Source organism: Drosophila sulfurigaster, chromosome 2R (genome assembly GCF_023558435.1).
Source record: "Drosophila sulfurigaster albostrigata strain 15112-1811.04 chromosome 2R, ASM2355843v2, whole genome shotgun sequence".
In the NCBI taxonomy this organism is placed as follows: Eukaryota; Metazoa; Arthropoda; class Insecta; order Diptera; family Drosophilidae; genus Drosophila; species Drosophila sulfurigaster.
Genome location: NC_084882.1, coordinates 3421882 through 3438662, shown reverse-complemented (window position 1 = coordinate 3438662; position 16781 = coordinate 3421882). Strand labels below are relative to the sequence as shown.

The following is a 16781-nucleotide window of genomic DNA, read 5'->3' as shown; positions in this document are numbered from 1 at the left end:
GATGATACAGCTATTCTTAGCCGCTCAAAATGCCCGAGGCAAGCAACTGCGCAGCTAGCTCTTCATATGGTCGATGTTGAAAAATGGCTATCAGATTGGCGAATTAGAGTGAACGAACAAAAATGCAAGCACGTTACATTCACCCTGAACAGACAAAACTGCCCGCCGCTAACGTTAAACAACACTCTACTCCCGCAAGCAAACGAAGTGACATATCTAGGAGTACACCTCGACAGAAGACTCACATGGCGCCGGCACATTGAAGCCAAAAGAACACACCTAAAGCTAAAAGCCAGCAGCCTTCATTGGCTTATCAACGCACGGTCTCCCCTTAGCCTTGAATATAAAGTCCTGCTGTATAACTCGGTACTAAAACCTATATGGATGTACGGCTCCCAATTATGGGGGAGTGCCAGCAATAGTAATATTGACATAGTCCAGCGAGCTCAGTCGAAGATCTTGAGAACCATCACCGGGGCACCGTGGTACGTTCGCAACGAAAACATACAACGCGACTTAAACATCCTACCAGTCAAAGAAGTGATCGCAGAACAGAAGGAAAAGTACTTTACCAAGCTACTGTTGCACCCTAACCACCTGGCGAGAGGTCTAACAAGGTTGAGCAACCAATCACGTCTTCGTCGTAATGACTTACCTACCCAGCGACCGACCTGAGGGACGCGCAACCAGAATGCAGTTTTAACACACTGTTAGCTAAATTTTAATGTTAAGATTCGTAAACTTATTGTTAGTCTCAAAATCTAGAGAAGATTCAATAAATAAAAGCAAAGTCCTCAAAAAAAAAAAATATTTGTATTTGGATATGTGGTGGAAGGAGAAGTGTATTTATATGTAGGTGTGTATATGTGTGTGTGTATGTCTATGTGTTTGGGACACTGGCTGGAGGTAGCCTATACAACGACACTTGAACTGGGAGTTGCTCTCAAATACACACACTAAATATATCACTTGGCAAAAAAATCAAGGAAAGGGTAGGGTATGTCGAGTGCGACTACTGCTGCCCTGCCAATCTATTACTTCACTCGCAGAAGTACTTGCAGTATGTACGTATGTATGTCTGCACTGCGCTGTCAAACGTTTGAGCAGACGAAGTGCACGTATGTTTGTATTCGGAGAGAAAGAGCAAGTGCTGCTGCAAGCCGGTGCGCTTGCGAAAAAGAGAGTGCACAAAGGTATGTGCGTGTGTGAAGAGAGAGCGAGAGCAAGCGCGGCTGCAAGACGGAGCCATGATACAATTATACAAGGTAGTCTCGTCGGAAAAAGCTGTCCGACTTTAAACATAGCAATGAGTGCGAGTGAAAGAGTCTCAGCACAGCAGTGTGAGCGAGACGGCAATGAAATGCGCATTAACCCTTATACGATGATATTAATATTTACATATTTTGAAGCTAATATTAAAGTCTTTTTTACATATTTCTAAAATGTAAATTGTTTACGAACAATATTAATAATATATATGAGAATTCTCTAATTCTCGAAATGTTTTAATTCTATCCGTGTCTACGGCATACATTGCAAAATGTCGTTTTCCACAAGGGTTAATTGCAGAAAAAATTCGTCCGCAGACAACCTCTTGCGTCGAAAAACGAATGCGTACTGACGAAAGCTTTTTCCGACGAGACTACCTTGTATAATTGTATCATGGACGGAGCGCTTGCGGACAAGAGAGTGCACAAAGTATGTGTGTATGTATGTATGTCGGCGATTATCGCGACATACAAAACATAAAACGGACAAGAATTAAAAGCAATACGAAATGCTTGTACACACAGCTTGGATTTTAGTTATTATGTATGTTTATATACATATGTATGGAATATACAATATATAATATTTGCACTTTAGTAGCTCTCTTAATAATTTACACTTTTCACTAATGGGCTTGCACTTACAAAAATAAACTCACATGCATACATACGTACGCGATTGGCGGAACAAAAATATAATAATATTTTATTATCAATATAGTAAATATCTTGGAGTAAAAATATTTAAGACAGCAATTGGAAAGTATGGAAACAGGTCGTCCAGAAAATATAGGTGAATTTCCAAATCTTATATTTGGTCACCATACGAAAAAGAATGTAGAACGTAAAGGACTGACGACCGTGGGGAAGGAAAGAGTCAAGAAAGGAGAAATGATTTAAAACTAATCTGCGATATGCTTGCTGGAGAAGCAAACGATGATGAGCAGATCCGGCTCGAAGGACCAAATGTTGTGATGGGCAGATAGGTTCCAGATTTCCCTTTCCCGAAATTAAATAACAACACTCGCGTTTTATATTTTCTTAAATATATATTTAAACGTTCGGGTTATTACAAAGAAACGTATAGTGAGGGGTTATTGGGGTGACCGCTATTGAAGAAACGTAGATCGATACTGGAGAGGCAAAATGCCGACGGCATTTTGCAGAGCTCGGCTCTGCGGTGGAGAGTTGTGGGAGAGAGAAGCTGAGAGCACTGGAGCTTGAGTGCATTCTTACGCATTGAGCGCATTGTTGGTGAGCGAAAAAGCTTTGAGTGCTTTTCGGTCGGCGGAACGGAGGTGTGCCCTCACCTACAATGCGCTCGCATCAACAATGGGTGTTGTGGTGGCGCAGATAGTTTCCAGAGTTTCCCTTTCCCGTAATTAAATTAAAACACTCGCGTTTTATATTTCATACATATATTTTAACTTTCGGGTTATTGGACAAAAGAAACGCACAGAGTTGGGTTATGGGGGTGACCGCTATTGAACAAACGTAGATCAATACTGGAGAGGCAAAATGCCGACGGCATTCTGATCTAGATCTAGCGCCGAGCCCTTGCAAAGCTCGGCTCTGCGGTGGAGAGTTGTGGAGAGAGAGAAGTTGAGCGCACTGGATCTTGAGTGCTTTCTTACGCGTGAGCGCATTGCGGGTGAGCGAGTGCTTTTAACTTTGTTAATTAAAAATAATAAAATAAACTTTTAAAATTAAAAATTAAAAATTAAAACCAATGCTTTTAAAAATAATAAACATCTAATAAAAAGCTTTGGAAATTTAATTCGACAAGGTGACAGCCAGTTCGAAATTGTTGGTAAAATTGCCAAATACTTAAAAAATGTTCAGGTTTATGTGGCACCGCTGAAATTTTCGAATTGCTGTCACCGGAAACAATACCGCTAACGATTTCTATGGCACCCCTGATAGGTTAGGTTAGGTAGGACCGGCTGCTCCTACTAGGGGCGAAGCATTGACCGGTGGAGGTCCCTAGCCGTACCGGTGGAGGGTATCTTCGTTTCAGAAGTCGCACATCGGCACAGTGCACATGTTGAAGACATCGGGCCCTACCCCATCTTTGGCAAGGGTCTCTGCGATATCGTTATCATCAATTCTCTGATGGCTTGGCATCCAGTAGATGCGCACGATTGCAGATGCGTTCAGCGACTCCAAGCTCTATTGCTGCTTGGCTTTGGGTCCCCCCCCATGGGTACATTATACCTCTTCGTGAAGAGGATAAGGTCAGTTTTGTCCGCGTTAATGCTGAGCCAAGATGCTTCGGCGCATGAGTTAAGTCCCGCAAAGCTTATGTTGTCGGCAATTAATTTGGGAGTAGTAGGTAGTAAGCTATTTACAATCAAATTCCAAAGAAGAGGAACCCCACCCTGGCGAGTGCCACCTCGCACTTCCTCCACCCGCCTGTCGCTAAGAAGGCGGTTGACCCATCTGTGGATCGCTGGCGCCGTGTTCACTTAGGTAAGGACCTTCATAATAGCTTCAGTAGTGACGTTAGTGATGACGCGTCATGACGCCTGAAATGTCCATAAAAGCCCCCCAGGCATATTTAAAGTGGTCTGCTTTTTTAATGGAGGCTACGATCAATCGTAGATTTGCTTACTTGCAGCATTGATGGCGAAAGTCCATTTCATAATTGGAAGACTATGAAAGGGCTGCCAGTCACTATTCTCTATTCCAATACATCCCGGGAAATGTGCTGAGAGCATCGCTTCAAGATTTTCAGCATTGCTCTCCGTTCACACTCCATCGCCTGACTTGAGCAGACTGGGACTAGAATCCTGCTTCGCCAGCAGCTTCCTCAGTCTGGAGGTGTCTTTAATGTTGTCCCAGGTCCGAGGAAAAGGCTCTCCATGGGAACCTTTTGGAAGAGCGAAACATCTTCTTGTAGGACTTTAGGAGAAACTAATACTCATTCCAGACCTGGTCTTTGTCCGCCTTCTTAGCAAGTTGAAACGTGCTAGTAAGCTCGCCACGAAGCGATGAGAGGTCTGTATTCCACAAGGTGGCTTCGATCTTCTCGTTGGTCTGGAGAGCCTGCAAGATTGGGGAAACGCGGAAAGTAACCCTTCTGAGAGGACATTAACAGATCCTTCTAAGTCCAGTACCGAGTTGATTATACTCGGCGAGCCAAGAGAATTAGAAACAAGTCTTGAGAATTTCGCCCAGTTCTTGTTACGGGGATATCTGAACGGCTCATCCGTAGATACCCTGTTTAATGGAATGTTAAACTGGATGTACTTGTGATCGGAGAGACCCTCCTTTCTCTCTATCTTACATGGGTGCATTGAATGCACTGCATTCAGTCGCGATGGTTAAGTCTAGCACGTTATGAGAGGTAGGACCTATACAAGTAGATTCCTCACCTCTTTTGGCTAGTTTCAGCTTAAAATTTATGATAAATTCAAGTACTGACTCACCCCTATCGTTTGGCGTCCGTCCCAATTATAAGTTGCTTGTTGGAGGAGCAGACCATGTCCAGCAACCTCCGTAGCTCTTCTGGTGGAGCAGGTTTGTCGTGGGCCATGTAGCAGGATGCTAGCAGCATACATCCTTCACAGCTCACCAGCACCACCATGGTTAGATCGTCATTGCTAAAATTAGGTAGTAGGTAGGAGGAGCTCCGCCGAAGCCGTTTTCGATTTTTGGAGGTTGAGCTGCAGCAGGCCCGTCTGCATGGACAGGTTGCGCTGCAGCGTGGCTTCGGTCATGCTGTCTAGGTCTCTACTTTCCTTGACCTGAACGTTTGTGTGTCTTAATCGTCCGGATTTTTTTTTTGAGGCGAATGTACGGGCTCCCTAATCCCCACGCCATCTTCCCTTTGCGATTTTACAAAGACCACCACTGGGTAAAGGTTAATCAACCTTCAGCACGGACCAATCACTCGTCGGAATGGCCGGGTTCTGCTTCTTAAGCAGGTGAAGCGCTCGCTCTTCGGCATTGACGGAATGGTATTCCTGTCCACCACGTCCAGCTTGGTTCCCTCCCATAAGCCGTCCACTTTGACATTGGACATTGACATTGGACATTTTCAGCCGAAGCAACGTTGGGTCGTCTTGCATGTCAAGATCTTGAAACCATTCATCCAGCCCGTGCCTTCAAAAGTAGGCATTGGACTGTCTTGAGCATTCTCCTTCCTAACAAACAGTGCGTCGACCAGCTTGCTATGGTCAACCGGCACAGCTATGCACACATTTTCTCGTTAGGGTCCGATCTGTCGATAAGAGCAACAGCGAGATGCGGCCTGGCAGTATCAGTCTTTTGCCTTGCTTGGGACTCTCAGCAGACCGTTTGCGCTTGCCGCCTTATTTTTTGCCTTCTCCTTCAGCCCGCCCGTGCCCCGTGCGCAACTTTGGAGGTGCTCGCGATAGGCCGCGGCGACTGACGAAAACGTTCCTTCTCCACCGAGTCGGCTAAGACAACGGCACCCACGCGCATCAACCCCGAGTTGTTGTAATAACAGTATTATTACAACTGATGTAGCTTGCACCCACCGCATCTGAGGTGTGACCGCTGGGGACACACATAGAGGGTGTCTCAAGTAGTCACGCCTTCCACCGACGTTTGGGCTGACATCCCAGCCCGGTCCAATTTTTTAAAATGCTCCATCCTGAGGCATATTAGCTAATGTTGTTCCTGGGAGACCCCCATGGATTTTTCAGTCCGATCGATAGACACCTCGTAACATGGATTCTGCTTCTTATCTTCAGACAGACACGTGACCGAAAGACAAGAAGCAGATCCCTCAGCTAGAATCGGCAGTACCTGAAAAGTCGGCGCATAATAGAGATTTGCTACACGATGACAATGAGGTTATGCAGATCCTACCCAGCCAGCATCCTCGGGGAGGGTTCAATAAAGGATTTTGACAGCCGGCACCCCTCATAATTTCCCACAGACATTTTAACATAAATTGAAATTGAGCGGATGCGATTTCTGTCCCACCCCTGTATATATTAAGAATTATATTGTAGTATGTGCATATATCGAGGGTACACTGTACCAAAACATAAATAATATTAAACAGCAACACTCCGTTGCTGTTATGCAAAACAATTTAACAGCAACACTTTGTTGCTTTACGTAAACATTTCAACTCGAGTGTGCGTGAAATATGATCACCCACTACTGAGCTACGTTCTTACGCTGACTACTGGTAGCATAAGCATATATGCACATAAGACTTTCTCTCTCTCTCTTGCTAATATGCCTCATGGCATAGTATATAAGACAAGTACATACATATACATATGTATGAAGCCGCTCTGCTGCCGGCATCGATGGCTTCGTCGCGACATGCCTTATGTATGTTTGCACATCACACACTCATCATAGAGACAGATTAGGATATAAGCCTAGCAGACAGATCCAGCGTGTGCAGTTGCTTTGGACGCCTTTTACCCTTGCATCTCATGAGTCGTTGTGCAAGCATACATATGTATAGTATGTATTTGGATGTATTGCAAATCTATTTAAATATTTCTTGACCTGCAAATTAACAGGCTGATAATTGATGTCTGAGTTAAGAAGTGTTGATGTTTCGTAACCATAAGGAAGTTATCCATATATTTAAATTTCTCATAGGGTAGAAAGGTATTATAACTTTGTGCCGGTAGGAAATGTATGTAACAGGTGGAACGAGGCATCCTATAAAGTTTATATATTCTTGATCAGCGTAAACAGCCGAGACGATCTAGTTATACCCGTCTGTCCATATGAAACACTGGATCTCAGACACTATAAGAGATAGAGCTATAATTTTTTTCGAGAGCATTTGTTATGTTTGTACGCAGCTTAAGTTTGTTTTAAATTTTTGCCATGCCCACCACAGCACTATGAGCAAAAAGTCCCGAATTGCGGCATGTTTACAATTTTTGAAGATAGAAACATGAAACTTTTTATACATATACCTAACAAATAAAGATCGAATTTCGGATTTTTTCTTTTTTCAATTGGATTACGCCTTTCTTCCCGCCCACCTTACCATGAGGTTATAATTTTAGAATTTTTTTCTAAAAATTTGTTTTAAAATATTTTAATGATATATTTAATAAAATTAAACTAAATTTATTAAATTAATATAGTTTTAGCAAATTCGCATTTTAAATTTGATTTGGATCCATGCAAAATTAAATAAAAAATTGATAAGAGCCCAATATTATGATTTGTGACTCCATACCTTGGTGCCCAGTTATTAATTTATTCTTCACAAAGCACTTCCTCCAACTCCAAGGAACTTTGCCCGAAAATGTCAAGTTCATTATCTCCGCCTTCTTTTACCTGATTATCATTATTGTCTACACATGCCCATTGGAAGCTCAATATCAGGAGATTCCAAAAGAGCTATAACATCTCTTGGTAGGCTTTTTTATAGTTTAATTATTTTCGGTGAGCCCCTAGAAGAAGTACGGAGGTTTCCATAATTTGGTGCTAATGTACCAACTTTTGCCCATAGTGCACAGATAAAAATTGTGGAAGTTATTAAATAAATCCTTTTGTATGGGCAAAAACGCATACTTACTAGGGGTCTTAGTTGCTTTGGCTCAGAATCTGGTATATTGTGCCGTCTATAGTACATTTTGAATGTGGTACTATATCGATATAACAAATATACTGTTGATGCCAGATGATGGCAGGTGTGACCACTCAGAACAGCTGATAGTGTGGTCGCGATCGATTGATATCGATAGTGACAAAGTTAGTATACTGTGCGTGTGACCTTGTCACATATCCTCATATTGGTCACCCTGCCCTCTTTTAGTGCTTTTTCCTATTAATATATGTTCTACTATTCTGACCGGCACAACAAGTGTATTTTCAAGTGCAATAAAAGTATTGTAAAAGTTTATACAAACCATAGTGTAAAATTACGAAAATCGAAAAGTATAATTTGTTGTTGTTGGGAGCAAAAAAGATGAGACACTTTGAGGGCTGCTGGTGCGCAAATTAAAACACGTCTTATTCGGTTGCTAGTTGCGAAAAGAGAGTGACAATTTATTGTTTGCCGGTTATTCCGACAATAGTAGTTAGAAAACAAAGATGAGCGAAAGCTTATAACTAAACTGTAACAACTATAGCAAAGAAGAGCGAAAAATTGAGTCTAAATCTAACTGCTCAGTTAGGCTGAGCAGGCTTACAGTGGGACAAGGCGCTTGATTTAACACCGGCCACCTTGGAATACCCGACGTGGGATTTCAAATCACTGGCAACCGTGCTAGTTTATGGATTGGGCGCTTGAATGTGCCAGTGCCCGTTCTAATTTCGGCCACCCGTATTTGTCCGTCTGTTCCTCGGGTTACGCCTGCGACCCTTCCAGTTATCCACCGCTGAGGTGGCGTGTTGTCCTCGTGAACCAGGACGAGGCATCCGACCTCCAAGCCGGGCTGTGGAGACTTCCATTTGGTGCGGATTTGGAGGTTGTGGATGTAGTCCTTCGACCACGCGAGCCAAAACCGCTGTCTGAGCGTGGATAACATTTGCCACCGTCGCAAATACGTCAGCTCTTTGTTGGGCCTGTCTGGCACGGATCCTTGCGGCAGCGAACGAATGGCTTGCCCGATTAGAAGATGGCCCGGCGTTAGAGCCTCGCCATCGTTGGGATCGGAGCTGAGTGGAGTGAGAGGCCGCGAGTTGAGAATGGCCTCGACATCTGCCAGATGAGCTCTGACCTCGCTTTCCGCCAGTGACGCGTTGGCCATTTGCCGGACGAGGAGATGCTTTGCGGATTTCACCGCGGCTTCCCACAGCCCTCCGAAATGTGGGGCTCGAGGAGGGATGAAGTGCCATTCCATCCCTATCTCCGACGCGAACAACTGCAGTTTCTCCTGCTGCTTCGAGAACTCCATCTGTAGCTCCTTGAGTAGGTTGTTTGTCCCGACGAAGTTGGTGGCGTTGTCCGAATACATCCGAAGTGGAACGCCACGCCTTGCGATGAAGCTTTTTAGGGTTAATAAAAAACAATTAGTGGACAAGTCAGCAACCAGTTCTAGATGAACAGCCTTTGATGCAAAACACACAAATACTGCTATATACATTTTTAAAGGAGGCCGTCCCCGAATTCTCAAGGAAACATTTATGGGTCCGCAAAAATCAACGCCACAAATGTGAAATGGACGTGAAGCAATCAAGCGATCAGTTGGTAACTGCCCCATTACTTGTTCCATTAGTTTTGGTTTGTATCGAAAACAAAGAATGCAACCACGAACTATTTGTGTGCATTCTCTTCGAGCATTAATCAGCCAAATTCTTTGCCTTAAGAGCGAAATCATAGTTTTAACACCAGCATGACAGTTGGTCTGATGCAAGTCTCTTAAATACAGTCTGACCAAGGGCGAATTTTTTGACATTAAGATTGGAAACTTGGCATCGTCGTCAATCGGTGCATTTAATAGTCTGCCACCTACGCGGATCAACGAAAGAGATTTTCCTGGCTCAGAGATTTTCTGAATAAATGGAGCGAGAGATTGAACATTTGGTTGAACTAATTGATTTGCTTTTAGTTTTTTAAATTCCAAGTTGAATTCTGACCGCTGAACCAATTCAAATAACTTTAACGAGGCAAAATACAACTCCTGTTTACTAAGGGCTGAAGAACAATTTGGAGTTTTTGGCCAGCAAATGAATTTGTACACATAGGCAATCACTCGAACTAACCTTTTGTACGAAGAGAAGCGAGCCAGTATAGATGACAGAAAATCAGGGTTGGTAGTTAAACAAACCTGAGCTGATTTTTTTGTTTCACTGTTTTTTAAATCGGTTGACAATGAAAAATGAGGATTCTTAGGCCACTCACACTGCTCTTCCATTAAGAATAGTGGGCCTTCTAACCATATCGAGTCGACTAATTCATCGATGTCACACCCACGAGAACAAATATCGGCAGGGTTTGACGCAGAAGGCACATGTCTCCATGTAACATCTTGTGTGAGGTCTTGTATACTGGATACACGATTTGCTACGAATGTTGCTAGCGAAGAAGGCGACATTCTAATCCAATACAGTGTGATTTCTGAATCTGTCCAAAAATGCACACTGTCGATTCCGCATTTGCCAAGCATTGGCTTGACGTACGACCACAATTGCGCCAGTAAATACGCTGCACACAACTCAAGTCTTGGGATCGACTTGGTTTTTAAAGGCGCAACTTTTGCTTTTGATGTAAGCAATTTACATTTCACTTTTCCATTCTGATTAGCTCGTATATATAAACAGCAGCCATAAGCGTGGCTGGAAGCGTCTGCAAATCCATGAATTTGGATCTTGGCTTCGCTGGAATTGGTGTATCGTGGAATGGATACTTTATCAAGGTTTAGTAGATTTTCTTTAAATCTCTCCCATCTCGTATGCATCTGCATAGGGATAGTTTCGTCCCATGCTAGATGATTTTGCCAGAGCTCTTGCAGTAAGATTCTGGCTTTAATACTGATGGGGCTCAGCAAGCCAAGTGGGTCGAACATACGAGCTGTCACAGACAAAACGTTGCGTTTTGTTGGGCTAAGATCGGTGAAGCTGGAATCAAATGATATCGAAATATATCAGATTTTGGCGTCCACCGCATGCCCAATGTTTTGGTCGAATCTGTGTCGTTGAAACTGAGAACTTTATCAGTTTCATTCCCATTGATTAAAGTAGGGTGGTTGGAGTACCATTTGGCCAATTGGAGACCACCGGAGCTTAGGATATCTGACACTTGGACACAAATCTCCTTCAGCGTATCAGCATCGTCAGCTCCAGTAAGCATGTCATCGACATAAAAGTCATTGCAGATGACTTTAGCTCCAAGAGGATGTGTTTCCTTATGGCGAACACCAAGTTCGTGAAGGCTTCGTATGGCCAGAAAAGGAGCAGACGCAGTGCCATAAGTAACTGTATTCAGTTGGTAAATTTGAAGCTTTTCTGACGGATTTTCACGCCAGACAATAAGTTGAAACATCCGATCCTTTGGAGACATGCTTACTTGTCTATACATTTTAGTAATATCTGCCGTGAGGGCAAACCGACTAAGACGAAAGCGAATTAGCGACGAGAAGAGTTCCCTCTGTATAGTTGGCCCCACCATTAGAATATCATTCAATGAATAATTTGAAGTCGTTTTGCACGAAGCATCGAAAACAACTCGAAGTTTGGTGGTGGCACTATCAGGCCTCAGGACGCACTGATGTGGTATAAAATAGTGTGGTCCTGGTGGAAAATCAACGGGAGACATATGACCAAGTTCTATATATTCTTTCATGAAACTAACATACATTTCCTTTAATGTTGCGTTTCTTGAAACCTTGCGTTCAAGTGAAAGAAACCGACGTTTTGCCGTTTCGAAGGACGAACCAAGTATTTTTGGGTCTGTTTTAAAAGGAAGACAAACTTCTAATCGCCCTGTCGATAGAGTTGTCACTCGGTCAATAAAGTCCTGTTCGCAGGCTCTTTGCTCTGACGAATATTTAGCGACGTTCGATAAATCTGGAACTTTCTCTAACTCCCATAGCCTTTCTACCAGCGAGTCAAGTTGTATATCTTCCGACGAGTACGTCGTTGCACCACATAATGGGTTCTGACTCGGAATACCTTTGCACCGCCCTGACACAATCCACCCTAACAGAGTTTTTTGTAACAGAGGGCCACTGTCATTCAATTTAATTTGGCCTGTGCACAAAAGGTCGAAAAAGGAATCGGCTCCTAATAGCAAGTCGATTCTCTGCGGCTTGTAGAAATAAGGATCAGCCAGTTCCACGTTAGCCGGTATTTGTAATTGCTTGACTGGAATAAAGCTGTCTGGCTGCTGGTTCGAAATTGATTTTAGCACCCAGAAATCGGCGTCAAACTGATGTTTGTTAACACGAGATGATATCGTTGTTGACACTTCATGTCGGGCTACCAAATTTGACGTTCCTATGGCCGTAACTGTCAGACACTTGTTGGCTCGCGACAACCTTAGAGCTTGGGCAAATTCTTCAGTCATGAAATTGACCTGAGACCCAGAGTCCAACAAAGCCCTGGCCAATTGGAATTGACCGAATCTATCGCGAATTTTCACAACAGCGGTAGCCAGAATGACATGGTCAATTTCTGCTGTTGGCTTAGCTACGTGCGCTGGATGTGACGATGCTTGGCCGCTCGAGCTACCAGGCTGTTGATGTTGATGCTGGCTCATACTCGTGGTCTGAGGCTGAGCTGACGCATCGAACCTATGCAGCAATGTATTGTGCGATTTAGAACACACTCTGCATTTTGAAGATGTGCAGCTGGATATTCTATGCCCAGACTGCAAGCAGTTTAAACAAAGGTTCTGGGTCTTGGCGAAACTGAATCGTTCTGTAACCGGCAGTGCACTGAAGCCTTGGCAACTGCTTATAAAATGATTCGCGTTACAGAACTGACAACTAGGGTTGCTGGACTTAGACGCTGAATACGACGCTTTGGTAGTCCGTTTGGGACTCGGTTCTGGCTTAGGGCTCGTTCTATATTTCGAGCTTTCCTCAGCTGAAATATGCTGATAGCGCCTATTCAAAACATCGACACAATCAGACCATTGTGGAAGCCTGTTATAGTCGAGCTGTTCTTCATACTTTGATTTGGTTGTATGGTCAACCTTTGACAATACAATATGTATGAGAATCGCGTTGGTGATATCTCGTTCATCACCTAGTGACAACAAATTTTCAAAAATTGCCGAAACCGTATCTATAATGGTCCTCAACCCAGATGCCGAAGGTTTATTCATTGGCGAGATATGAAACAATTGTGCGATCGTTTCGAAGAATATAAGACATTTGTTGTCGTATACACGCCTCAAGTTTTCTAAAGCCTTTGGGTAATTTACACCGGAAACTTGGAACGCCTTTATTGTTCCTAATGCCTCATCAGACAGACATGAGATCAAGTGATTAAACTTTTCAATGTTTGAAAGCGACCTATCAGAATCTACAAGACTTTCGAAAAGGCTTATGAACTGCTTGTATTCTGAGTGCTTACCATTGAACTTTGGTAAGTTCATTTTGGGCAAGTGAGACCTATACGATGCTGGCTGAGCAACTCGGTCGAATCGGGCTCCTTCAAACTAATCAGATACAACGACCTTGTCTTAATGCATAATTCTTCTAAGGAAGCACGGCTAGAATTGTCCGGGTCAATGCAATCAATTTCAGATTGCAACTCCATGGCATCTGCAATGTATTTATTTAGTATATCCAAACGACATTGGATCTCAATTTTATTAATGGAACCTGTTTCATTTAACACTGTTAATCTAAGTCTCTCAATACTTTCTTCTAGCTTCGATAATCTAGAAAATAACAGTGTTAATTTTGCACTATGGCAATTTTCAATCACGGTTTGATTTAATTCAGTCTTCCCTTTATCTTTCGACATTGCGACTTGGTGTATGTTTCTGGGTTGTGCAAGTTAAGCAAAGAGAAACCACACTTTACTATTAAGAGAAACACCAATGCAAGAACTCAAGAGAATATTTCTAATGCCAAACTCAACAGAGAGCGTAGCTTCAATGTTAGTTTGAGCGGCGCCGAACAAGCAAAGCGAAAACGATCGAACACAACGAGAGCGAAGATGATCGAACAAAGCGAGAGCAAAACTTATTAAGCAAGCGAGAGCGAAGATGAACAAGCAAAGCGAGAGCGCAACTTTTTAAGCAAGCGAGAGCGAAGATTACCAAATAAAGAGAGCGAAAAATAACTGAAATTATGCGCGGGTGCTATTATTGTAACTCAATGTAATAAAGAACCTGAAAGCATAATCATAAAGTTGCGAGGGGTGGTTTCTATGTTTTGGCACTTGGATTTCACTTATGTGTGTTGCATCAATTGTTCACTACAATTCAATAATCAGTGTCAGGCAACTGGACTCTTGTTTAATACAAGATATAACAGTCTGAACTGGGAAACAATCACAATGAATGTCACCAGGTCCAAAGTTATTAACAAAGTTTTCCAGTTGTTGACACTGTTACCTGTTCATCAGAAGAGCTGTTGACTTCTGATTGATCCATAAATCAAAGGCCAGCAACGAAACAACGCAAACGAATGTGTTTTTAATTATATGCACTCAGCTGCCAACAAGGTGTGAAATTAATTAAACTTATCAATTGCACTAATTGAATTTTCTTTATGTTTAATTAACAATCAACAAAGTCTTTTTTGTAGTCCCTGCTCGGGCGCCATGTAAAATTACGAAAATCGAAAAGTATAATTTGTTGTTGTTGGGAGCAAAAAAGATGAGACACTTTGAGGGCTGCTGGTGCGCAAATTAAAACACGTCTTATTCGGTTGCTAGTTGCGAAAAGAGAGTGACAATTTATTGTTTGCCGGTTATTCCGACAATAGTAGTTAGAAAACAAAGATGAGCGAAAGCTTATAACTAAACTGTAACAACTATAGCAAAAGAAGAGCGAAAAATTGAGTCTAAATGTAACTGCTCAGTTAGGCTGAGCAGGCTTACAGTGGGACAAGGCGCTTGATTTAACACATAGAATTCAATAGTGATTGTGTTATTATTATCTGGAAGACGCCCCCCTACACATTTTGGTCCTTCGAGCCGGATTATTGGATAGCTCGACCCCAGCATCAGCATTGGTTGTTCTGTTTCATGATAAGTAATACACTTTTTTCCATCCATACATTTTGTGCAAGTGTTGTGTTCGCGCCATATTCTTTTTCCTTGTATCTTATATATATGTGACACAGCATATATATAAGTACATAAGCGTTCTACCGGCATTTTCTCCGCCATCTTCTCTACTTGGTGTATACTTTTGCACAGTATATATACATATATATATCCTTATATGTATATGTATGTGTAAGTATCTATACAGTTTAAAAGAGTTCGCTTATATTTTCCGATTTGGCCGCTGTTGTGTGTACTTTGCTACTTTTCTGTCGGGTCGCGTTTGTCTGTTTTTTTTGACACACTCCAGTGTATGCAACCTCTTCGTGGTATTGTACTCTAAATAACAAGAAAGTTGCACTCTATTAAAACCAAACGCGCGTAGATCCACTACACTCCATATATATATATATAATATATATATATATATATATATATATATATATATATATATATATATATATATATATATATATATATATATATATATATATATATATATATATATATATATATAGTAATATATCTACCACCAGAATAATTTCTTATACATGACAAACACTCATAATTATTCCCTATCTTCCAAATTCTTTCCCACAAATCATATCACAAACATAAACATTTGTCGCGACGGCACCAACTGTCACAAACAAAAAGATTACATTGGCGATCGTGCCACTTCCAAAAATCCAAAGTCCATTAAAATTTTCCATTTGCAATTGAGGACTCAGCATTACTGCACTAACACAAACACAAAACATCACACGTATGTTAGCCCTAAGTCGTAATAAGAACTTTCATGTTAGAGCTCAGCATATTGTGAGTTCAGTTTTTAAAGACACTTTCCTCACTTAAGACGCGTAGCCCGCGAGCTTATAAATAAAAATAAAGTAGTCTATTAAGTAAACAAAAATAAATCCTTGTGTTTTTTTTTTTTCTGTTCGTGCACCGCGAACGTCTAATTGGCGCAGCCGGTAGGATACGTCGTACTAGCTACTGAATCAACAAAGCAGTCGTGAACCGCTAGAAGGACTTTAACATTGTCCTGGGTGAACGCGTCCTAGTTGTGAACTATACAAAACGTATCCGCGAAAAACATCTACGTGCGTGAGTGCGTTATTAAAACGGTAATACAAAAAACCTTGCAAAAAATCCGTTATAATAAAATACTCAAAAAAACCCGAACCACGTGTGCAAATTAATAACAAATCAAAAATGGCAACAGAACTAACAGAAGCACACTTAAACCAGTGTATAAATCAAATCAAACACGTGCCAGCGTTTGATAACGGAGCAGAAAATTTGTCGGCATTTATAAAGAGAATAGATTTTATTCTGTCTCTATACCCAACAACTGATGTACGCCAAAGCAGCGTAATCTTCGGTGCTATTGAACGACAACTGGATGGAGAAGCCTTGCGTACATCCCAGATTACGCAATCCAACAATTGGATGTCGCTGAGATCGTCCCTAATCGAGGAATTCAGGACACAGACACCTTATGAAGAGTTACTAAGAAGACTATACAACACCAACTGGAATGGAAGTCTACGTAAGTTCGTCGAAGAGCTCGAGAGAAAATCCTATATTGTTAGCAATAAGTTAGCACTAGACACTGACGGTAGCACAGCAATAATATACACTAAAAATTACTACAAAAAATGTAATAACCAGAAAATTACCAGACAGGATATACATGACCTTAGCAAGGCATGATATAACTTCAATAAGCAAGCTAAAAGCCGTTGCTTAAACAGAAGGCATTTATGAGTCTTATGAGACTCAGAATAACCATAAAAGTGAAAACAATAGTCGTAGGAATCAAAATAAATCTTACGCAAACTATTCAAACAATTCTCATTCAGATGATTCGTCCAATTCAAAACCACA

The 16781-nt window shown here is 41.9% G+C and overlaps 2 protein-coding genes across 3 annotated transcripts in view; one reads left to right on the top strand and one right to left on the bottom strand.

Moving 5' to 3' along the window:
- LOC133839028 (uncharacterized) overlaps positions 1-16781 on the top strand; it is a 59890-nt gene that overhangs the window by 28941 nt on the left and 14168 nt on the right. The gene's annotated exons all lie outside the window — the stretch shown is intronic.
- Positions 8471-14476, bottom strand: LOC133839458 (uncharacterized). Its single transcript, XM_062271041.1, has 2 exons — positions 14236-14476; positions 8471-9212 (listed from the first exon to the last, which is right to left on the bottom strand). The coding sequence occupies exons 1-2, from the start codon at positions 14241-14243 to the stop codon at positions 8471-8473; spliced, it is 750 nt and encodes a 249-aa protein (XP_062127025.1). The 5' UTR covers positions 14244-14476.